The sequence below is a fragment of the Scleropages formosus genome, chromosome 25 (genome assembly GCF_900964775.1).
Source record: "Scleropages formosus chromosome 25, fSclFor1.1, whole genome shotgun sequence".
NCBI classification, from domain to species: domain Eukaryota; kingdom Metazoa; phylum Chordata; class Actinopteri; order Osteoglossiformes; family Osteoglossidae; genus Scleropages; species Scleropages formosus.
The window spans coordinates 18,942,744-18,966,226 of NC_041830.1; the positions used below are offsets into that span (position 1 = coordinate 18,942,744).

The following is a 23,483-nucleotide window of genomic DNA, read 5'->3' on the forward strand; positions in this document are numbered from 1 at the left end:
TCATTGTAAATAATGAAATCAAACTGTCAAATTTTGCACAAAATCTATTGCAGTCATACAAAAAGGACAAAACAATATGACAATCTGCTGACAAACTGTACATTTACAAACAAAGGCTGCGTCCCCACGCAAAGGGGCGTGGCTACGACAGAATACAACTTCCTCTGCTTTATATTAAAAATTTCAGGAAAGAATTACTAAGTTTAGTGGTGGTGGGGTTTTTTTGCGCGTGTGTGTGTGTGTGTGTGTGTGTGTGTGTGCGCGCATGCATGCATATAATGTGTGAGTGAGGGGGACCGGTGTCCCAGTGGGTCTCTGTGGAGCACATGGAGGAGGGCAGGAGACCCAACTCCAGTTCCATTTCAAGATCCACACGACCTTCTCCCGGACTCTGTTCAGCAGGGAACAGCACCACCTGCAGGTGTCTAGTTAAGACAGCCAGAACCCACAGACAGTCTCAAATCTACAGGGGGAGAGGTACAGACACCCGCGCAGATGTGAGAATACACATATGCACGCGTGCGTGCGCACGCACACACGTATATGCCTGCAAGCCCAGATGACATTCGGAAGGAGGTGTGTGTTTGGTCCCAGCCCTCCACAGAGCTCGTGGCTGTCAAGAGTCCAACAGAAGCATTCCTATCGCGAGCGGCCGCCTCGGGACATCCCACGGTTGGCGCCTCGTCGTGTCGTAGGCCCTGAGCTCCCTCCTGCTGCTCCACCTCCAGCTGCTCCACCCCGGCCCCACCCCCCCCGGCCTCCTCGAGATGACACTCCGTATCCACCTTCATCTCGATGAGGATCCCTCTGTGAGGGGCGGCCTGTAAGACAGAAAGCTGTAAGAAAGAGGCTTGCCCCACACACACACACACACACACACACACAGTCCCTACCTCTGTCCTCCCCCATGGATCCAGAGCCATCACTGTCGCGAGGGTCTGCAGTGCCTGGCCCGTCATGCCACGGCCGCTTACGGGGAGGCAGCGAGGCCATGTCCATTCCCTGCAGAGAGGACGAGCGCTCCCTGCCAGGCCCTGACGGGCTGTCCCGGGGACAATGTTCCGACCGCTGTCCGTCCCTGTAGACCTCATGCCCTGGAGACACAAACACATACAGCTTAACTGCCTCTATCTCGCCAAGCTCTCAGGCACATGGTCATTGTCATGACATCGCAACCTACCTGGATCGCGACCCCCCTCCCAGCTGTCCAGGTTCCGTCCTCCATCGTAGTGTGGGGGGAACTCTTCTGGTGTCGGCAGCAGTCCTTTTCGCCCACCTGGACAGACAGGACATGGGGTCAGTTGACAGAATATGCAACCTGTCAGCTGGGGGAACAAGGACATGGCCAATGACTGACCTCCACGGGGTGGAGCTGTGCGGCTCCGCCCTCTGGCTGCGCTGTCCCAGCTGCGGCATGGCTCCTCCATGGGCTCCTCCACTCCAAAGTCGTCAGGAAACCCTCGGGCCCCCCGGGCCCCGCCCCGGCTCTCCTGCCTCATGGGTCCCCCCCTGCGGAACCTGTGAAGAGCAGCTCGGCTATGTAACAAGGGCTGTACTTCATTCCTCTGTGGTACGTATCTGTACAGGAGTGTGTCAGCGGTCTTACGGGTCCTCTGGGTCCTGGCTGTGCCGGGGGGTGTGTCCAGGTCGTCTCAGCTCCCGCTGCCGTTGGTCAAAGTCATCCCCGGGACCCTCGTAACTGTCAAACCTGCGGCACATGTCACACAGCAGCCAGGTTTAGTACAGCAGTGTGGGCTTAGAGGGTGTGAACAGAGCGCGTGGAGTAGAGGGCAGAGCTGGAAGCAAACCTCTCCTCTCTGCGTCCACGGAAACGGGCCTCTTCCGTATCCCGCGGGTATCGTTCATCAGGCCCACGGTGAGACTCCCATTTCCCCGCAGCTCCTCCCCTGGCAGCCCTGGCATCCCCAGGGTAATCTTGTGCGGGACCCCGCTGCGGCCTCCAACCGTCCTCCCCCCTCAGGTGGAAACGTTCGTCCGTCCCTTCGTACTCAGCGGGTCCCCGGCGCCCGTCACGGGACTCTCCCCAATACAGCGCGGCCCGGTCTGATACCTGGTCTGGCCCTCCTGCCCCTTCGGACCCCCGGCGATCAGGGTGCGGACCCAGGTGGTGGTTGGGGAGGGCACGAGTGTCTCCTGTAGCACAGCGGAGACATCCCTGAGCGTTCGTGCAAACGCAACGTCCTTTTAGATCACACACACTAGTGTTTACACATATGGCCGTCAATGGCAATTTTCACATGATCAAGATGTGTAGCCACCTCCTACCTTTTCCACTGGGTCCCTGTGGTACCATCCCCGACATCATAGCTTGAGATCCTGGGCTCTGTCCCACCTGCAACAGCAGCACATTTGTACCACACTGCTACAATATTGACTACAGGATGTTCACATGCACAAGTTCTGCCAGACTCTGTACTCTGGTATAACCATAAAAACCAAGAATTAGGTAGCGATGCTCCTCAGCTGAACCCACAATTACTGGTAAACCAGCTCCTGAAACTGCAAACAACTAGGATCATTAGATGTCAGTTCCTCACTTGATTTGTTTGGACCTCCAGTCTCTTTTATCCCCAAGTCACATGTAGTTAACGATGGAAGTTCAAGTGAACTTTTGTAAAAGTTTTGTAAAAAAAAATCTGAGATTCCTATAATAAACTGATTTTTGAACTTCAAGCTACATTAAAAACTAAACTTTAAATTACTGAAAATGTTCATTGTTAATCCCAAAATTATCCGCAACGTTCATCATATGGATCTCCACATCTGTTTCCATGGTAACAGTGCAGCTCTTGCTGTCACTCTTGGGATCACCAACACTCATTGTTATTACAGGTCAACAATGGTTCAAAAGGGCAGACACAGACTGGAGCTCAGCTGTAAACACTGTGAAAGTGAGTTGAACTAAGGTGGTCCTACAGTCCTATGACATGTCTGCTTGAAGAATAAACAAGTTAATGTCTCAAGTGCAGCTCACATCTGGTGTTCCTGAGCGATCAGTAAGCTTGTGGAATGAACCTGTCAAAAACGGGCACGAGGAGTCGGACATGCAACATTTCTATTTTCTGTCATTTTAGTTTTAAAAATACTCAAGGTGTTGTGTATTTTTATTTACTGTATCTATGCCCAAGACTTTTACAGAACCAAACCAATAAATCAAGGGACTCCTGACTTGCCGAACAGTACTTCGGCACAGGGGTTATGCAGGTGCCTTGCTGCTTCAACTATTCATTTGGATGTGGGTTTGGATCCAGCAGTGCATGGAGTTTCCATGTCCTACCATGAAAGGCAGCAGCTGTAAAGCACTTCTGTACCCTGCCTTACCAAGGAAACCCCACAAGTGGTCACCATGAGTCAAACAACTCCACAGCATTTACCCTTACATCACCATTACCACCTTTTTATTGGTCGAGGCAAAAGCCACTTTTGGTTTACGAATAAATCAAAATGGTGAACGGACTTCCACACACAGCTGTGCTTGTAAGCTGAGGATCCAGGACCATCGTTAAGCAGGGCCTCAGAGAAGCTCACCTGGTTGAACTGTCCTCTGGATCCATCACCTAGCAGCGGGGACTTTCCCTGCTGTATAAACGGCGAGTGTCCCTGCATGGTGCCTGGGGGGGCGTGAACGTTGCCTGGGTGACCCTGCATGTTTCCTGGGGGACCGTGCATGTTAGCAGGATGCCCCTGCATGCTTCCGGGGGGACCCTGCATGTTTCCATGCGTTCGTGGGGGGTTCTGCTGACCTTGTGGGCCATGCATGGTTAAAGCCTGGTGGCTCATCATGTTGCCCTGGGGCAGGGGACCTCGCATGTCCTGGGGTATCATGCCTTGTGGCCCAGGGCCCTGGCTGTCTCTAGGCCCCATTCCTCGAGGCGGAGGGGGCATCATGTTGCTCTGAGGCCCAGAAGGCCCCTGTATCCCTCCTTGAGGGGCCCCAGTCATTCCTCTGGATCCAGGTGGAATTCCATGTGGCCCTTGAGGCCCCATGTGCCTGAGGGGCCCAGGATGCCTCTGCAGGTTTTGGGGTCCATGCATGTCTGGGGGCCCCATGAAACCCTGAGGAGGTCCCTGGTGAAGTTGGGGCCCTGCAGGGCCCATCTGGCCCTGAGGCAAAAAGGAACCTTGGAGACCCCCGGGACCCATGGGGGGCATGTTGTGGGGCATGCTGTGGGGCATCGGCTGAGGTGGAAGAGACTGCGGGAATCCTTGAGTGGGTGGCACCATGGACCCCTGTCCAGGGAAGGGCTGCAGCGCCCCCTGCTGTCCAGGAGGTAGTGCAGTCTGATCCGACTGTTTCTGAGCAAGGCGTTCAATCTTGAGTTGCTGATAGGAGAAGGAAGATGACGTGACAGCGTTACAGAAACAGTGCTGAACTTGGGCACCCCGTGGGCACTCCCACAGCCTCAGGCCTCACCTCCAGAAGAAGAGGGTTTGTGTACTGCAGCGCTGCCATCTCCTGCTCAATCTCTGCCTGCGTTTTCTTCTTTCCGTCCACCTTCTTTTCGTCCTTCCTCTCCTTGGGCATCTCCCCAGGGGGCAGTGCAGGCACCTTATTCTCAGCCCATGCCTGTAGGAGCCATACAGAGGACTCACTCAGCGGAGGTTTGAGCAGGGGTGGGAAAAGAGAAGAGGAGACTCAGCCAGGTCATACCTGCTGAAACTGGGCTGGTATCGGTTTGGCGTATGGGACCTTCTTCTGCGGAACCTTTTTCTGGTCTTTCTGCATAACCTCCTCCATCCCCCAGTCAAGTCCAGGAATGGTCATTTCTACATCTGTTGATGCTTCTTTCCCTAACAGAGAGAGTTGTTGCCAAGTGAAGCAAATCAAATACTTGGTCAGTAAAGTATGAAGTGCAGGTGGTATGGGGGCTGAACATGTGGACCTGTGATCACACCCTTAGGTTACACTGTTGCAGTGAAATGTGTGAGGTGTGTGGACGTGGCTCACCGCTCTGCTCCTGCTCCAATGCTGCCTTAAGCTGCTCAGGGATGCCCATACCAGGGATGGCAGCCAAGCTGTTGGGCTCCATGTCATCTGAAGCAAAGAAGCACAATGTTAGCACACACCTGCGGACTCACCACACTGTACCAAACAAGCATCCGTGGACTCACCGTACTCCACGCCATCCTCCGACATTCCTGGCAGCAGGTTTAGGTTGTAGCGGTCTCGCATCTTGTCTCCAGGGCGATTCCTGGTCCAGAACTTACTAAGGGGAACAAACACGCAGGATGCATGGAGGAAGTGTGAAACTGCAGCAGAGAAATGTGACAGCACTCACTCACTCACTCGACTACCTGGTGTGATCATTGGAGCCGGAACACAGGATGTGTCCAAGAGGGTGCCAGGCCAAGCTCCAGATCATCCCTTCGTGGGCCATCTCCATGCCCCCCACCTCCTTCTCCACCCTGCACACACAAACAGGACTGCTTAGAGCATGGGGTCCCTCAAGGAGCGTGCACACACACACACACACACACAAAATCAGCATCCTACATACCAACCTGAAGTGTGTGTGTATAGTGTAGAACTGTACATACACTGAGCCACTTCCTATCCCTCTTACCCAGCATTCCAGAAGAGCAGGGATCCATCGGAGCCTCCACTGGCAAACAGGCCCTCATGAACAGGGTGCCAAGCCACAGCTGCACAGAGGATGGGGACATGCACGCACACACAAAAAAAAAAGCCAGATGCAATGTTTAAAAAATAAATAAATCAGCTTGTGACACACTTGCATATCCCTGGAATACAACACGGAGCTCCCCCTAGACACGGACCTGTGGCTTCCTTTTTGTGGCCCCTGAAGACCTGCAGCTCTTCTTTGAGGTTACGGATGTCGAACAGCTTGCACAGGTGGTCGCGAGATGCCGTTAGCAGCCAGTTGCCATTCAGATTCCACTTCACCTCCATCACTGTGTTTTTATGGGCATGTCTGCATCGGAAGAGCGGTTGTTCAGGTCAGAACACCACTTCCTGGGCTAATTGGGTGCGGCCAGCAGGATGCACAGCCTCTCCGTACCAGATACACCAAGGATAAAGGGGGAGAGAGAGCGAAGGGAACCGCAGGACTCACAATGTGGCCAGACTCTGTCCCGTTTTTGGGTCCCAGAATTTGATTGGCTGCTGACTATCCTTGCTGCCGGACACCACCAGGCCCTTGGTCGGGTGCCAGTCCACACACTTCACATCTGCACCATGGCCTGCGAGAGGAACAGAGCATAACCGCTACAGAGAACCAGTTACTTTCAGACTCACCACTCCTGGTGACTATCCCCAAGTCTGTAGTCATACGGGCGGAGTGTGGTGTGAGCAGAGTGACAGGGCACCCCCAAGCTAAGGCGGGCTTGAACAGCACTTGCACTGTACAGACACAGCCTGATGACGAGGGGTTTTGTTTACGGTTTTATCCTGAGACAGCAGATGACAATCACCTCCAAGGCCTGCTGCATACCTGATCATTACTTACTGTATGTTTGCAATGGGGGGAGCTGACACAGACCTTTAATTGGGTCATATGCTGTGAGAACATAGGCCAGGTATGTGTTGAGCTTGATCGGCCAGAGATCACGGTGTCAGCTGACGTGTGTTAATACCGAGTGTGTACTATCATACAGCAAACTGTCAGCCATGGCCACTCGAGTTTCAGGATGGGTCACCGGGACTCAGGCAAACATATTGAGGTGTACATAATCCCTCCAATTGCTTAATTTTCCAGTCTCCCTCAATCTCAGGTTGTACAGGGTAAGGAAAATAGCGGTGAGCAGAGTGGACAAGGCCACAGAACCACAGGAACTCTGCTGCATACGCTTATGGAAAAAAGCCCTCTTTTAGAGCAACGACACAAAAAAAAAAAAAAAAAAAAAAAAAAAAAAAAAAAAAGACACACACACACACACAACCGAACACACGGGGCTGCATCTCAGCCATCCACAGAAGGGAGGTCTTAAACATGGAGGTGAAAAAACAAAATTCAGCAGCCAAAGCACTGTACACTGATCCATATCTCAGCACCCAAGTGGAACAGAAAGTGTGGCAACATTAAAATGTTTATTACACTCAGTCACCAGCTGTTCTCTGCACTGAGACTTCCTGCTGTATAATATTTCAGTTTGAAAGGCAAGAGTAATCAGCTGAGTTACCAGTGTGTGCGACTCACTCACACACTGCAGGGATCTCCATTTTAACTAGAGGTAGCCTCTCCTGGCAGGACACACAGACACCAAGGGGATGAGCGCACACTGCGGGCCACACACAGCACTCTGGAACAAAACAGGTCCCTGAAGCTGGCGTTCAAACACAGTATGTGGAAGGCCCACACTCCTGAGGGTAAGTGGAACATGAGCGCATACAAGTATCTATATGGCTGATGTTGCTCACACATTAGTATAAGTGAGATTAAAGTTGCGTAATATCAGACCAGCTAAGCTCAACTTTCGTGTCTTTTTCTACCACCGCAGCTGCCAAAACCAGCACATGACTTATTTTTACTTTATTCACAAAACAACTACAGAGAAAGTACACCTGGCTCGCTGCTCTGCCTCCAGCTTGTTGTTTTCACTCATTGTCCAAGTTATGTCCAACTGGACTGAAACACATTAGCAACCATGCCTAGAGAAGTGGCCCCCAGCATGACAGTTTACTATAGGCTCTGAGGACTCTGGGTTCGGATGCAACTACCCTGCTTTAACACCATTTACACGTGGGGCTTCTTCTGGCACTCGGGTATATACACGTGTTGTATTTATGTTAGTACCCTGCCTGAGGTCCACACCCCTGACAGGCAGGTGCACTTCAGTGAAGAAGTAAGATCATGTGACTCGGGGCTCAACTCCAACAAAATTTTAAGTTACTACTCATGAGTACACACATGGACACAACAGCTGGATTGCAACCATGTAATCCTGGATAAGATCGACTTCCATGGGAAATAGGACAAGCTGCACAGACAAGTGTGTGTTTCTAAGGACATATATATGACACCAACCATGCGTAACATGATGTGTATGCTGAATAGAGTTCTCACAGAGTGTCTTATTGTCTGAACATGAATGGCCTGTAAGCAACATGAGGTCCCCTACAGAGGTTGTAGTGGGAGTGTGCAAGGAATGGTATTCACACCTTCCTTGTATACAAATGCATCTGAGTATGTCCATGTGTGAGGTTGCTGGATCTTACCTCTCAGGATCCTCTCCTCATGACAGCGCAGAAAGTCCCAGATGCGAACAGTTCCATCGTCGGAGCAAGTTGCAAATTTATTATCCGTGGGGGAGAAACTGAAGACACAGCAGGGAAAGAGTGAACATCGCACAGGGGATTGCCACGTTCCCCATGGCACACCATACAGAGGGCTATGAACACGAGCATTGTCACACAGCTACGTGGATCCCCATTCCCCAGACTTTCCTATACCCAGAGGGGTGGGCATTGTGCTAAACTTTATTCGAGCTGCATGAAAGGGGGCTATACATGAAGAATATACATGAAACATAGTTCCGATAGGGTTCATCAATGGGTGCTGGGCATGTAGCTGTGAGATGACACTGTTTCCACAGTCACGACGTGGAGAAGACCAAGGCTTTTGATACAGAGAAGTACGCCACCTGACAAGCCTCTGGTTTCCTGACAAGAGCACTGAACTACATGGAGAAGCAAAAGGAAAGTCGCAACGCTGTGTGTATGTGTGAGAGAGAGAGAGAGAAAGAAAATGAGAGTAGATGTGATGCTTTGAACAGCACTGTTCTGCAGTACAAAGTCTCCAAGTCAATCAATCAGCTGAATAAGTCTGTAAATGAGGTCCCAATCCAGTGCATGCAAGCACCAGGTCACTGGGAGCTGGCAGAGTGGTTTAAGAAACATGGTTTGTCACCGGAAAGCGGGCAGCATGAGGTTCTGGTGGGGCCTGTTGTCATCTCTGAGCAGCCTCAATAAAACTACATTAAGTTATGCTTTTAATTTAAAAAAAAAAAAAAAAAAAAAAAAAAAAAAAACGAAACTGCATACATTCATCTGCCAAAATATGGATGAGAGATTTCAGATGTACAGACAGTCATACCCAGAGACCAAAAATCAAGAGTGGGGTATAAACAGGGCAAGAACCATGATCAACAGCAGACTTGTGTCCAAAAGGGCTATGAAAGAGTGACTTCTGTGGGTGACACTTGAGTGGACCAGTGTGGGCACCTCTACCCTACACAGCTCAGGCCCATGCTGCCAAATGCTGCTAACATTAACCTTCATGTTAATAAAAATACTTTATTTAAACACTAAACAAAATCTTTTGGTACAAAGCATGTAAATATATAGCAAGAAAAATACAAAATTGAAGACGTAAACAGAAATTAGCGCAGAACTGCAAGAAAAGCACATGACAATCTCTGTGAACAGCGTGGTTCTGAGAGTTGAGACCCCCACAGCAGGGGTTGTGACCAACACAACCCTCTGGGAACAACACTTGGGGACCGACTACAGAAAATGTGAGATTGGGTATAGACCTGGCCTCTCTAATCGCCTCCTTGTGGGCCTGGAACATCTTGACGTTGTTCATGTTGGACTGCCAGTACTTCACGTAGCCTCCGTGGTCGGCTGTGAGCATCCACATGTCATTGTGGGACCAGGTCATAGCCCGCACAGGGCTGTCATGAGCCTGCAGGACAATCAGAACCTGATGAGTAGAGCACAAACTACAACGCAAGACTGTTAGTTATGAGTGTGTGAGAGTCCAGTGTACCTGAAGGATGGTTTCAAAGTTGAAGGTGAGCCCATTCCAGAGGGTGAACTCTCCACTGGAGGCCCCAGTGACCAGACGTCTGCCTTCCGGAGTCCACTGGTCACCAGAGAGATAATGGCTTCGTCAGCATCTAGTCCTCTCGACCACAAAACAACAACCCACAAAACAATGGCGAAAACACTCACCCGCACAACAAATACTGGACACTTGACTTTATTGGTCGAAGTTCTGACAAACTTTGTAGTGACCGCGTTCATAGGGTTGTTCAGCATGCCCACGGGTGGCACAAGCTGCAAAGGGAGACAGGGAGACACAAACCATCAAGTCCTGACAACACAAACACACACTGCAGACAAAGCACTGGCTCTGACCATAAAGCCCTAAGAAAAATAAGCAACAGCACCACGCACTCTGGGAGCCTGACTACTTACATCGTTGTAACATCCTGAATCTGGCTGGATGGCTCGGAAATCCCGATGATCTCGCTGCCAAAGGCGGTTCTACAGCACAGAGTAAAAGACTCAGACCGAGGAACCCCAACCTGGGACACAGTGCTTGACTGAAGACAGCCTTGGAGGGCACAGCCAGCCAGCCTCACCTCCAGGTAGCGGATGACGGAGGGGTTGTAGTCGATGGTCTTGCGATTGACAGCCTTGCGCATGCGTTTGCCATCAAAGGTGAGCTGCTGCATGGCCTGCTGCTGCGCAAAGTCGGGCCTCTTGTAGAAGAGCTGCCGAGGAGCCTGGTGCTGAAAGCGTGGCATATGGAAGAAGCGCGGTGGCGAGCCCATGTCCGTTGCCATGGTGAGCACCAGGACACTGCACCTGAGGGGCAAACCAGAATGGGTCACTGACACTGGACTGTCACCAAACTGCAGAGAACTCATGACGGCTTTTCTAAGAAAGGGGGGGAGAGAAAAAAAAAAAAAAAGTTCTACAGCAATAAAAACAAATTACTTTCCATCATAGATCCATCAAAAGAAACTTCACACACAGCAGTCAAGCAGATCACAACCACCCGTTGTGAAGAGCTGCATTCCGACAAAACAAAAAACTTTCACCGCACTCCCATTTTAATGAGGTGTAATTCAATCAAGGTATGAATTCAGACATGAATTTAAAAAAACTTGAATTCACATTTTTAATGTGTTTTAGAGAGATCAGCAATAGATAACATGCTAACACAATTATCAGTTAAAAAAAAACAAATTAAAATCTGAAAAATATCTACATATTCCTTCAACAGGCAACTCTTCCCACATCATGACTATCCATACAAAAAACACTAGGTTTTTAATTTCTACTGGAGATGTGAACATAGTATGCACAGCTTTGAGAACACATACAACTGGTCCTCAACTTAAATTTCACAATATCAACTTCTTGCAAAAACCATTTATAGAGGCATACTAATTCATAGTTCAAGTGTCACCAATTCAGTGCATCAGGTGACACTTGAATTAGTAACATACTCAGAGTTGGCAAACAAGCTGTAGATGATCCTATGGTTTCTACACGTACTACTTTGAGTTGTCAGCAAAGTGCTGCCTTTCCACCATCCTCCACTTTCAAGTAATACCTCTGGCTCTAAGATGACGCGCACTTGCCTGCTCTTTGAGGTAAACATAACTTTAAAAAAATAATTACAATTCTCATAACGACACTTTTATTCCTTATTATAAAATGTAGTGTGATGTGTGGGGTGAAAGAAGGGATCAAGAATCAAGGATCAAGAGCTACAGGTAAGCACTGACACACTGATCTAGCTCTTAATTGGCCATTCCTATTACAGTCCTGTAAATACTGCTGCTTTTATATGATGTGCACAGGGTGTCCTGACTCACCACAGAAGGGGAGTGCTGCCAAGGGGGGTATGGGGTGCCAAAAAGTCCTGTTGCATTCTACCCTACAGAGCGGTGTAGGTTGACGGTTTTTAATTCACATAGCTGATGTTTTTCTCAAAGGACACAAGCATCTTAGTAAACAAAAGTTAATTTCACCAGCAGGAGAAAAGCTTTAAATGCAGACACATAATTCCAAAATCATTAGTCCAACACCACCATTTTTTTCAGAGCGCATTACACAAGTAAGTGCATATACAATTGCTGATGAACCCCTGGCCCACTCTGTGACACATTCAACTAATAAACTTTGAGTAACAAACCAACACTAGGTCCCAATTAAGTTCAAAAGTTGGACCAATTACTTTATCTCTAAATTTCTTTGCCACTCTGGGAATCTCTGGACTAAGCCATTTAACCAACCCCACTGTTAAACTCCAGGTCCGCTCAGTAATAAATCATGAATAAATCATCACAAACAAGAACTTTAAAGTTTGTTACTTTGGCTGTCCTGAAGATGGCATCTTGTGCGATGCTAAAATGTTTGCAGCTAAACCACTGCGTGTGCTTAGTAACCAACTTTACAAATATTTGGCTAAATTCCCTATTCATTAATATCAGAGCACACAGCTCATGCATAGCCTCAGAGGGTCATATTCTTTGACGTAAATGTCTAAACTGTACATCTTGGTTGGCACAATGCTAAAGACACAGAAAGCAGCAAGTAGTTGAAGCTCTAACTGTAGTCGACTGCAACATTTTCTGAGTTGCTGCACATAATGAATTGCATTTTCATACATGGCTACAAGACATGAACAACAGTAATGCGCAGTTTAATCAGTTTGTCGGGGGTAACCAGTGAACAAGTGCCACCCTTCACCAGTCCTTTAGATATTAAATAAGGGTAGGAAACTCTGGGAGCAATAATGGGGAAAAGCTCTGCACTCACACAACATTTCTCAAAAAACGTTATTGCTGAATGCGTAGAACGGATGGCATAAGGCCTGCATTTGGTATGTTTTTTTTTTTTTTTAATTTATCTTATTTACTTTGCAGTGTCACCATGAAGCCATTTCCTATTGCTCCACCACACAGTGTCAGGCTCTCTACAGTGACTCCTCACTAGCAATATGTTCACTAGAAGCATGTGAGATGGAGCTGGCACCCAAAGCTGCATGCAGCAGGAAGGATTTTTCACGATATCAGCAGCACAGAAACTCTGACTCAAATGCAGTACTGTCATTAACAAGCGCACACACTAACATCTTGCACTGACTGCTGAGGTGAGCAGAACAAAACCAGGACAAAGACTGTACAACATACATAATGACATGCCAAGTGCAGAAGGGGCAGCGTGGCATCACACCCAGCTGCAGTGACAGCAGACAAAGTCAGGCCTACAGATACCTTGAAAGGTACAGCGGAGAACTGAACACCAGGCAAGCAGGCTTCCTTGCTATCTTCCTCAAAAACTGAGCCTGGAAGAGTTGGATGTTAGCATGATGATTTACCATGAGCTAAACCATCATCCACTTACTATCACATGCGTTCCTGCAACATTTTTACCCAGTGTGCCACAGGAGAACATGTATTAGTTTGTGACAATGTGACAAGGGACCTTCGGGCCCCAAGAAGGTTTCAGGTCCAGAAGAAAGCCGACATCACGTAATATGCTGGAAGATCCCAAGTGGGGATCTAGATTTGTTACCCTCATACAGCCATCAGGAACAAGTCTATCTGTACATTTTGAACTTTCACAAGCTGCAGTGAAATGTGACATGTCTCATTTTAGATCCCGGATTCTGGAGCAGTTCAGAAGGGTACAAATCACTCAAGAGCAGGCTTATGGCTCCAGAATGCATATTGGTTGATAAGGGACCCTCAAAGCCAGCAGGGATCCTTCACAACAAAGCTTAGATCACAGAAAATCACTAAGACTGGGAGCAGAAACATCATGACAGCATGTCACTACTGTGAAGCGCACATGAAGCCAATTGCAAGTGCTCAAATATCTCATCAGAAGTTACGGCATCACTTTCCGAACAAGAAGAAAAGATCAAATCCAGAGGTTTACACGTGAAGCACTTCACATCAGTTGATCGAATGAGTTCAACATGTAAACACTAACACCACACCTTTTAATTTTGTTGTCTGAACCAAATGAGAAATCTTCTGTCTCAATGTGTGATAATCTACTGCAAGAAAACACAGTTATAACAACTGTTCAACTTACTTCTTATGGTTGCATCTGACATAACAATGCCATATATTTATTTGGCAAAATTTTACAAAGAGCAATACGAGTGCAAAACACCATGCAATTATTCCAGAGAAGTTTACAAAGAATTATGAAAAGCAAACTAGTCACAATGTAAAGAGTTTAAAAGCAAAGGCCATATGAGAATGTAAGGGAATACAAGTTGTTGCAAAAACTAACAACGAAAACATTTCAAAATTGTGGTGAATTCATAGAGCGGCGAGGCAGAGCCCAGGTGCACTTCACAGGTAATACAGAGGAAGGTCATGAGATGGCTGGTAACTCAGCTGTTTCCACTGGAAGCAGGAACCCAGGGGGACACTTCTGGTGGGGGTGGACATACACCAGGGCAAAGAACATGCACAGAAGCGGAGCTCTATGACCGGGGCTGCGGGTGGCACTGAAGCCAAGCCTTGGGGGGGGCAGCAGCCAGAGGACCAGGAGCTGGACGACCGCACTGAGGGCTTCCTGCTACTGGGCCGGGAAGCATGTGGCAGGGAGAGAGAGAGCGACATGATGGCCGGTACACAACGGATACACGGCCCGGGCCCACGGATGCATTCAGAAGCAACAACAACAACGTGTGGTGTCCTGAAGGTCACTTTTATCTCATGTGCCCATTACAGTGACCTGGAAAGTGTCCACTGCTGACAGTGTGACTGCAGCGTGGGTTCACACACACAGTCACCCTGAGCGAAGCACGTTCACCCGTGTGGCCGTGCCGTCCCGCGCTGTGATGCCTCGTGCGGCCGCTGAGCACGCGAGCGGCGAGCTGGGTGGGCGCGCGAAGCAGGCAGGCAGCCCCCGGCCGGCCGCATAACTCTCCCAACCGGGTTTCAAGTTCAACTGAGGTAAAATTACTGCGTAGAACAAGCTATTTCAATAAAAGCGGGTCGGTCCCTCGTTGGGCTGCTGTGTCGACGGGAGAGAACAACTCAGCTGTGGTTGTGTCCACGCACCACTCGCTCGAGACGAGTGAGGAGGAGGCCGTGGTTTCACGGCTCCAACAACAACGGCAGAGAAAGCGCGGGGAAAGAAAGCAGCCGTCCAGCACTGCAGGGCGTGATCTCCCGCTCCCCGCGGTCACACACCGACCGCTTTCGTTTTACCAGCCCACTGCTGCTGGCCCCTGTCCTGTGCTCCCCGGTCGGCCCGCTAAATAAATGGCGCCCGGCTCGCCGCTCTTTCCTGCTACTCGACGCTACTCAACTCACCCACTGTCCCGCCGCAAAAGAACCTAGTTACAGGTAACCAGATCCGCCTTTACGGAGGGTTTTTTTTTTCTATAGGATTGGCTTCCTCGCCGAAGTCGAAGCTATTGCAGTCCTATCGCTCTAATTCTCTGCGAAAAACCTTTAACGCCAGTCACCCTCGGCCTCCATGTCGGAGTTGCTCGACTCGTGGACGCGCTTTAGCCGCTGGTCGCGCGCTCCCCGTGACGTGAACATGTCGACGGCGGGAGAATTAAACGTCATGGCGCACAAGAAATGGCGGCGCGCAACGCCGTGACGTCATCGTCGACGGACAAGTGGGCTTAGCAGTTTTAGTAGGCCGTGTGTGCGTTCAGTGTTTCTTCAGTCTTTTATTGTGCGGTTACTTAAAGTCAATTAGCATAAGTTGTCTAAAACATGTCTTTTAAATTATTATTACATGAACAATTCAAGCACACAGTACAGAACATAACACAGAGCAACCAAAGTCAAACAGGGCAGTAGTATGCAAAAGCTAGCTAGAAATAAATAAATAAATAAAATAGGAGAAACTACAAGTCACTCCAATTATATTTTATAAAAACCTTTAAGAAATTACAATATTTCAGTTGTTTCAATGACCTTATTAGAACACACTTCAGTGGTTTTTATGTACTGTTTAGATTTTCTACAAAAAAACAAAGGTTTTTTGTTAGCAAATTTGGAATTATGTATATGGTATTTGGGGGCGCAGTGGCGCGGTGGGTTGGACCGGGTCCTGCTCTCTATTGGGTCTGGGGTTCGAGTCCTGCTTGGGGTGCCTTGCGGTGGACTGGCGTCCCGTCCTGGGTGTGTCCCCTCATGCCCTGTGTTGCCGGGTAGGCTCCGGTTCCCCGTGACCGCGTATGGGACGAGTGGTTCTGAAGTGGAGGTGTGGTGGCGCAGTGGGTTGGACCATAGTCCTGCTCTCTGGTGGGTCTGGGGTTTGAGTCCCGCTTGGGGTGCCTTGCGGCGGACTGGCGTCCCGTCCTGGGTGTGTCCCCTCCCCCTCCGGCCTCACGCCCTGTATTGCCGGGTAGGCTCTGGTTCCTTGCGACCCTCCATTGGACAAGCGGTTCAGAAAATGCATGTGTGTGTGTATTTGGTAAGGTAATCACTACATTCATAATAGTGTATATGCCTGTTGCTCATTGCTTCTGTCATAATGTAAGAATCCAAACAGAACAAAGCAAAATCATTTTATCCCAAAGGCTACTAATAATGGACTTTGAAATATTTTGCCATCAATTTTTGGTGTAATAACAGTGCCAGAAAAGTATGGCTGTTGTACAAACCATACAAAAAAGAACAGTTCACATCTGCACCAGTCTTGATTTTTCTAAGAAAATGCTTTGTAGGGAAAAGGTTGTGTATGTTGCACCTTGAAAGGTCCCTTTGCATGCAAGGATTAACTTTGTTGTTCACTTTATCAGTCATTTGTTTGAAATGTCGTCACTTTGCCCTGTTGATTCTTGGTTATTAGGATGCATAAGCAATTTATTTTACCCTGAGCAGGGATGTCCCTAATAGATGCTGTAGCACAGATCAATAATGCACACAGCTCTCACATTGCACAGGGTTGAGACACAGACCTGAAGCTTTAGTGAGAACGTCAATGACCACCATAGCTGGCTGCATCTACAAAACCTTTTTTGAGAAAAATGTATGACTGTTCTCTGAAACAAATGGTTCTTCTCAGCAGTAACATAAGCAGCCATGCCCATATTTAGAGGCCGCGCTGTGACCGCACTGACCTCTCTTCCTCTCCAGAGGGTGGGAGCTGGTGGTTCCACACACAGCCTCAGCCAATCAGATGTGCTGACCGGGGTGTTCCTCTGCTGACCAAGGGGTCAGAGGGCCCCTTAAAGCCCCCATGCACATGCATATGTGCATTTTATTAATGAGCTATATTTCACAAAACAGAATCAGAATATGTTACTATCAGAGCAGTTTCTCATCTGACCTGTTGATGTGTATTTCTCAGTTGTTTGGATTACAAACAATCTTTTTATTTATTATTATAAACGGTTAGGGTTCGTGGTGCTTAGCAAAAATATTGTTTAACAGTTGTGCAATGGATCTCCTTTGGTAGTTGATCTAATTTATGTTGTCACTGCTGTTATTTCATAGTGCTCTACTAGTATCATTGCTCATATTGGCTCAGAATGTCAGTGGTAACGTACGTTGGCCCGGGCAATGTGAGCAATGCTTTCACTTTAGCTCAGTGTGACGAAGATATTGCAGTGCTTCTCATGTTCTGTTGCAGAGAACACCAGCGAGCGCGTGCCCAGCGGCAGTAGGACCCAGCATTCCCCAGCTTTGGCCCCGGGCCTAGCGGCACCCTGCAGTGAAGACAGACGACAGCTGTTCCAGGAGCCCTCAGCAAGTCCCCCGAGCGGAGCCACGCTTCTGACTGAGGAACAGGCCTTGGCTTCCATTGCATCTGTGTCTGAACGTGTCTCTCTGACCTTGAGGGTGTGAAACTTTACGTATTAGATAAGGCGACTCACTCCTGCATCCCAGTGTCAGCGAGTTCCTGGGTGTATCTGTGTGTGAGTACCCTGGCTGGTGTGCAAGTTTCATAGAGACCTGATGCTTGTACAGCTCTATATAAGTACAAAAGTCTACGACAAATAAGAGTATGTATGCAATGTAGTTTGTGGTGGAGGTGTGAAGGACTGGTCGTAGTACACATCTGTGTGCAGCAATGGGTCAGCAAGTGGGTGCTTGTATGTAAACATGGGCCCTTCACCAAGTGTGTCTGTGTGTAAGCAAAAACATGTTCACGTTAAAGTAAATGAAGTAGTAGCTGTGTGCCAAAGACAGTGTGTAAAGAGTGTGAGAGAGATGCTGGAGCTGTGCAGGATCACAGAGGCCCTGCTGATCGGGAACGCGCGCTCCGCCTGCTGCGACGAGCTCATCCAGAAAGAGGGCGTCACTCTGTGCATCAATGTATCCAAGCAGCAGCCTTTCCCCTCCATGCGGGTAGGCACTTTCAGGGTGCCCGTGTACGACGACCCCAATGAGAATCTGCTCAAGTACTTTGACCGCTGCGCAGATGCCATAGAGAGCGAGGCTGGCCGCGGGGGCAGGACCGTGGTGTACTGCAAGAACGGACGCAGCCGCTCAGCTGCTGTGTGCATGGCGTACCTGATGAAGCACCGTGCGCTCTCACTGCCCCAAGCCTTCCAGGTGTATTTTTCATACCACCTTCCGTCTTAGCTGCGCTCACACAAAGAGGTGCCAGCGCTGTGTACTCCTGCAGATTTATATTCATGTCGCGGTTGACTGGGCCGCAGTTACTGAAGGCTTGTCTAACTGTAGTCGAACTCTCGTATGTCCCTGGTGTAACTGGCTCTCTAACTGTTCTCCTGTGTCAGATGGTGAAGGAAGCTCGATCTGTGGTGGATCCCAACCCAGGGTTCAGGACCCAGCTGGAGAAGTATGAACAGGAACTGGAGAGAAGAAGGAGCAAGGGGGAAGGCATGGTGGCATCCAGCTCATGTTGAGCCACAGAGCTTTGAACCCCCTGACCTTCTGGAGTCCAAGGGTTTCAATCATCCTCAACAAGGCCAGTTGCTGTAGGTGTACAGAAACAAAGACTCTCACAAGTCATATTTCCCCTGAAGGGTCATAACAGAGTGTGTGTGGACCCCTGCTCATGTGGTTATGTGACCATGTGACCTGTGTCCCCCTGGCCCCCACCAGTCAGTTTGTGTCAATGACATCATAAGTCACATAAGTTTTATCGAAGCAGGGAGCCTGAGCGCCCCCACTCCCCACCTGGACTCGTAGCCATACCTGGTGTGGGCTCATTAGGAAGATAAGAGCTACAGGTTCAGCCACATTGAGTGAATGAAAGGACAAAGCTGAAGACCAGAAAGAATAAGAAGTCTGGCAGCTTTATCAAAGCATGTTTTAAGTTATATTATAAATATAGTACATAGCTTAATAAGTTATAATACTATGATGTAGACATTCTGGAGTTTGTGATTAGGGGAGCATCTGACATCTTCTATTACACATTATCTGAACTTCTTGTCTTGGTTGCTTCTTCACAGTTTGTTTATTTCTTCTTGGAAGACCGGAGAAGCAATTTAATTACATTTGGTCTTGAGCTATTCTTTGGCTGTTGACTTCATTGATAGTTATCTGAGAAAGGAGTAAAAGAAGCTGAAAATGCACCCATCCGCCACTCTCTGAACCTGGCGCTCCCCGGTGTGTTACGGAGCGCTTAGTGCTTCAGCTGCAAAGGTTCATCATCAGGAAATGACACTTGTTCCCAGAGCTCAACTCTGCCCAGAGTGTGCAGCTCTGTCAGCTGCTCACACCTGTGCCATGTCGGTCCCCTCGAAGGCAGCCTTCTTTCTTCGGGCCCAGCGATGCCGCAGCAGTCCCCGATCGGGCTGGACCTCTCAGGTCGCCTTTTGCTAAGTAGGCCACGTCTCCAGCTCCAGCTCCAGCGGCCGGTGCAGATGAGCTTTCACATCCTGCCATCCTGTCATTGTCGTCACCGTGAGGCTCAGGAAAGGTCTGGTCTTCTCAAGAGCTCGGTCGCCGAGTTCCGCGACCTACCGTATGGATGCCTGGAGCGTCCGGAGACGAAGAGCAAACTCAGTCTCCTCATTGTCACTCTACTCTTTTGTGTTCATCTTTCTTCTTTTGGCAATGAACTGCTCTCCTGCTTCCCACTCATGACTTCATGGAAGCTGAATGTGTTTACAGTGGTCTACTCTCCACACATTACCTCCTAACTGTCAATGTCCACACCTTCTTCTCTCCTTTCCCAGAATCACTGAATCTCACATTGTGTGTGTGTGTGTTAAAGCTTCCAGAAAAGCCAGCTTTACTATTTCTCTGCTCCCGAAAAAAAAGGGACATTGTCGTATTGTCCTCCTGTCCTGAAAGGGAGAAAAATCTGGGAAAAATCCATGCGGGCCAAAATGTCAGATAAATTAACCCCGATCAGGTAAGAATCCACTTCGCTAGTAGTGTGTATTTTTGTATAAAACGTGTTTAAAGGGAAGCGTAACTTCCATCTCGTGGTTATTTCATGATCCACCTCTTACTACGCTTCACTGTGCCGTTACCGCCCAGGCCGACGACAAGCGCGAAGCGCTGCACAGTCCGCGTCACCACTAGGGGGCGGCGTTCTCCGTGCCGCCGGATACACCTTACCGGTGACGCGCATAAGGGGACGACCAATAGGAGCAGAAGGATCGGGCCACGTGACTCCATCCTCTGACGCAGTTTCCGGATACGATGGCCGAGATGGACGACGGCGATGATCCAGTTTTGCTCTCGTCGCATGGTGGCGGTTCTGCGTCCAGACACAGTGGAGATAAGATGTTCTCCTTGAAGAAGTGGAACGCGGTGGCCATGTGGAGCTGGGACGTGGAGTGCGACACGTGTGCCATCTGCAGGGTGCAGGTTATGGGTGGGTCTCCCTCCTCCCAACTAACCGCGTAACGTCGTACGCCGCTCGGGTCGGGTCGGGTCGGGTCGGGTCGGGTCGGGTCGAGTCGAGTCGAGACGAGACGAGAGAGAGAGAAAATTGAGTTTGAAATTCGGTCGCTTTGAGGTTTTCAGCAGCTCTGTTAATTGCTTATACGCACGTGTTTCTGGTAAGCTGATTATGTGTTTTTTGTCCTGTTGCTCAGACGCGTGTTTGCGCTGCCAGGCTGAGAACAAACAAGAGGACTGTGTGGGTGAGTGGAGTTGCACTGTGCGGTCTAACCTCCGCAGTTGCCGAGCAACAGCGCAACACACCTCCGCAGTTGCCGAGCAACAGCCGCAACACGAGTGTGACCCTATTGCAGTCCACTGACTGTTGTCTGTAAACTGTGTACACTGAATGTCATTGATGGACACTTATTCATAAAGACTATTGAGAAGGACTTAGACTCAACTCTAACTCTTGCTCTCTCTCCCTCTCCCTCTCCCTCTCCCACCCCACCCGTGATAGTGGTCTGGGGCGAGTGCAACCACTCCTTCCACAACTGCTGCATGTCACTGTGGGTGAAGCAGAACAACCGCTGCCCGCTGTGCCAGCAGGATTGGGTTGTGCAGAGGATCGGGAAGTAACTGCCTTTGGTCAGGAGAGCACGTCCGGTCCCACCCTGCCCCATCCTCCTCCTGGAGCACGAGGGCCGTGTGCCACCCTGTCCGTAGGAAGGACTCGACCACCTTCATTTCTAGTGTTAGAACACAGGGGACAGTATTCATGAATGTCCTTTGAATAAAACTTTCACAAGTGATGGATGTCTGCACTCACAGACTGTGTACACGCGCATGTGGATTTGTAATAGACGCACATTGAGTTTCTTAGCTCTCGCAGTGATACACGTGTATCGGCACTGCAGATTAACAGTGGATAGCTGACCCATTTGACAGTGTGTGTTTGTGGCTGTAACGGAGACTAGAGTTTATTCTTCTGTAAAGAATGTGTGCTTGATAATAAATAGTATGTTACTGTTCTGTAGTCCTTTGTGGCAGCACTGAAGGATGTATTAACTAAGAGTGATGAAACATTCCTGTGCTATGTGAGCGCTGAAGAAACCTACAGCTTGTTCCTTAATACCCCATCAAACTGTTATCGCCATAGTTTCAATACACTGGTGCTCTGTTATACACATTTACATTACAACCTTTTCAAGATACACTGGAAAAATGTATTTATTTTTTCATTTTCATCGTGTTCTATTTTCTAAAAGTTTGTGTGCAGCAGTTAAAACCTGCGTTTCTACACTCACATTCTGAAAAAACAAGTCTAGGACTGCTGTGATTTGGTTCTGTTCCACAGTGTTTACAGCTTATGGCTGGTGTTTAGTCTCAGTAATCAATAGTATGCATATTTCTATGGAATGAATTAGTCAACAGCATTGAATCGGAGTTTTTGGAGACAGTTGCTTCTTATTTTCCCTTATTTATTCTAATGTAGCTCAGATTTAAACCTGTTACAATGAAAAGTTTATTTTATTACAGCTATAGCCAAGATTTTTTTTTTACATAACCCAACCAGTAAATAAACTGAGGTACATCTCTATTAAGCTTTCCTGCAATGATAATGAAGCTGAAGTTGCCAGAAGCTGACAAATGTGCGTGATTATGTGATGAATTGTTCAGCAGTCAGGATTGAATCAGTGATTTTAGAGGTATGGAAGATGTCTCATTTCAGTAACTTTATTTTACTTGAATTTAGTTTCAGTGTCCTGTTCAGGATGTATCCCGCATGATGTATGGTTCCAAGACTGGTCTTGGAGCACCAGACAAGCAATTATTGATGGATGGATGGATGGAAGTAGAGTACATTTTACAATGCTGTGAAATAGTATTTGCCCAGCAGTGTTGGATAACTTTGTTCATTAAATAAACTTCTCAGGTGCCATTAATTTTTTCATTTAGGTGACACTTTTCTGTAAAGCAACTTGCAATGTTAAGTAATCATTTACTATTTATACAGCTATGTAATTTTTTTTTCCTACTGGAGCAAGGTAGGGTAAATACCTTCTCAAGGCCACAACAGCTGGAAGTGGAATTCAAACCTAAGACCTTTGAGTCCAAAGGCAGCAGCTCTAACCACTACACTTCCAGCTGTCTATTTAATACTAGAGTTTTGTCTGAATGAAAAGCTTTCAGTAACAGAGGAAATCAGTCTGGGGTCAAATACTTTACCATGGCACTGAGGATACATTCATCTCTTGTTATTCAGTCTTCAGACACCAAGTTCAGCACTTACCCTCTCTGCAGTTATTAATGCCACTTCTTGTTAATAAGTCAGGACTTCCATTTATCCTGCTAAGACATAATGTCCAGTTCAATTAACTGAAACCGTATTGGAACAAATTACCATTTTCCCCCATTCGGAATAAAGCAATGAGTAATTTCATTATCTGCTTCTTTGATATTCAGTATGTTTTCAGGAGCAATTTAGGATCACACAATAAATGTAGATAACGGGGTATCGATGCTCGAGGATTTCACAGAACCTACTGAAGAACCCAGTGAATAAGTTAAGGGACACCTGTGTTCATAGCTTTTATTGATCAAGACCAGGTGGTAAAAGTTACCTGGGAGAAATGGAGAGGCTTCCTCTCCCAACTGTGTTCATAAGCTGAGAACACGGTGTCCGTTGTGTTACAGATGGTAAAACCCTCGCTAAGCATGCTGAAGGAAGAACTGGAAAGGAGGTTCACAATGAAGCATGTTGGTCAGGTGTCTCCAAAGTCGCAAGCAGTGAAATTTGTGTTGTCAGCTACTCCGGGCCCCCAAATCAGGCCTCTGAGAGACTCCATCAAAGTAGCAGGAGCAGAGCCCAGAGGGCAGCTGTGGACAGTGGGTGAGGTAAAGCGACACTCAGGACACTTAAGGACTCCCCTGTTCCTAATCCACCAGTTATTTCTGCCCAG

The 23,483-nt window shown here is 48.4% G+C and overlaps 3 protein-coding genes across 3 annotated transcripts; 2 read left to right on the forward strand and 1 right to left on the reverse strand.

Moving 5' to 3' along the window:
• Nucleotides 1–26: 26 nt before the first annotated feature.
• On the reverse strand, nucleotides 27–15,254 carry wdr33 (WD repeat domain 33). Its single transcript, XM_018739799.2, has 23 exons — nucleotides 15,061–15,254; nucleotides 10,348–10,573; nucleotides 10,181–10,249; nucleotides 9,935–10,039; nucleotides 9,750–9,845; nucleotides 9,514–9,665; nucleotides 8,198–8,295; nucleotides 6,096–6,222; nucleotides 5,800–5,954; nucleotides 5,586–5,664; nucleotides 5,317–5,427; nucleotides 5,134–5,228; nucleotides 4,970–5,056; nucleotides 4,673–4,812; nucleotides 4,436–4,588; nucleotides 3,550–4,344; nucleotides 2,287–2,353; nucleotides 1,809–2,154; nucleotides 1,607–1,708; nucleotides 1,358–1,518; nucleotides 1,181–1,276; nucleotides 894–1,094; nucleotides 27–821 (listed from the first exon to the last, which is right to left on the reverse strand). The coding sequence occupies exons 2-23, from the start codon at nucleotides 10,549–10,551 to the stop codon at nucleotides 640–642; spliced, it is 3,621 nt and encodes a 1,206-aa protein (XP_018595315.2). The 5' UTR covers nucleotides 10,552–10,573; nucleotides 15,061–15,254; the 3' UTR covers nucleotides 27–639.
• Nucleotides 15,255–17,311: 2,057 nt separating this feature from the next.
• dusp28 (dual specificity phosphatase 28) lies at nucleotides 17,312–20,104 on the forward strand. Its single transcript, XM_018739760.1, has 2 exons — nucleotides 17,312–18,267; nucleotides 18,456–20,104. The coding sequence occupies exons 1-2, from the start codon at nucleotides 17,815–17,817 to the stop codon at nucleotides 18,582–18,584; spliced, it is 582 nt and encodes a 193-aa protein (XP_018595276.1). The 5' UTR covers nucleotides 17,312–17,814; the 3' UTR covers nucleotides 18,585–20,104.
• Nucleotides 20,105–20,269: 165 nt separating this feature from the next.
• rnf7 (ring finger protein 7) lies at nucleotides 20,270–21,553 on the forward strand. The gene is made up of 3 exons (XM_018739759.2): nucleotides 20,270–20,512; nucleotides 20,736–20,783; nucleotides 21,041–21,553. The coding sequence occupies exons 1-3, from the start codon at nucleotides 20,338–20,340 to the stop codon at nucleotides 21,157–21,159; spliced, it is 342 nt and encodes a 113-aa protein (XP_018595275.1). The 5' UTR covers nucleotides 20,270–20,337; the 3' UTR covers nucleotides 21,160–21,553.
• Nucleotides 21,554–23,483: the final 1,930 nt, after the last annotated feature.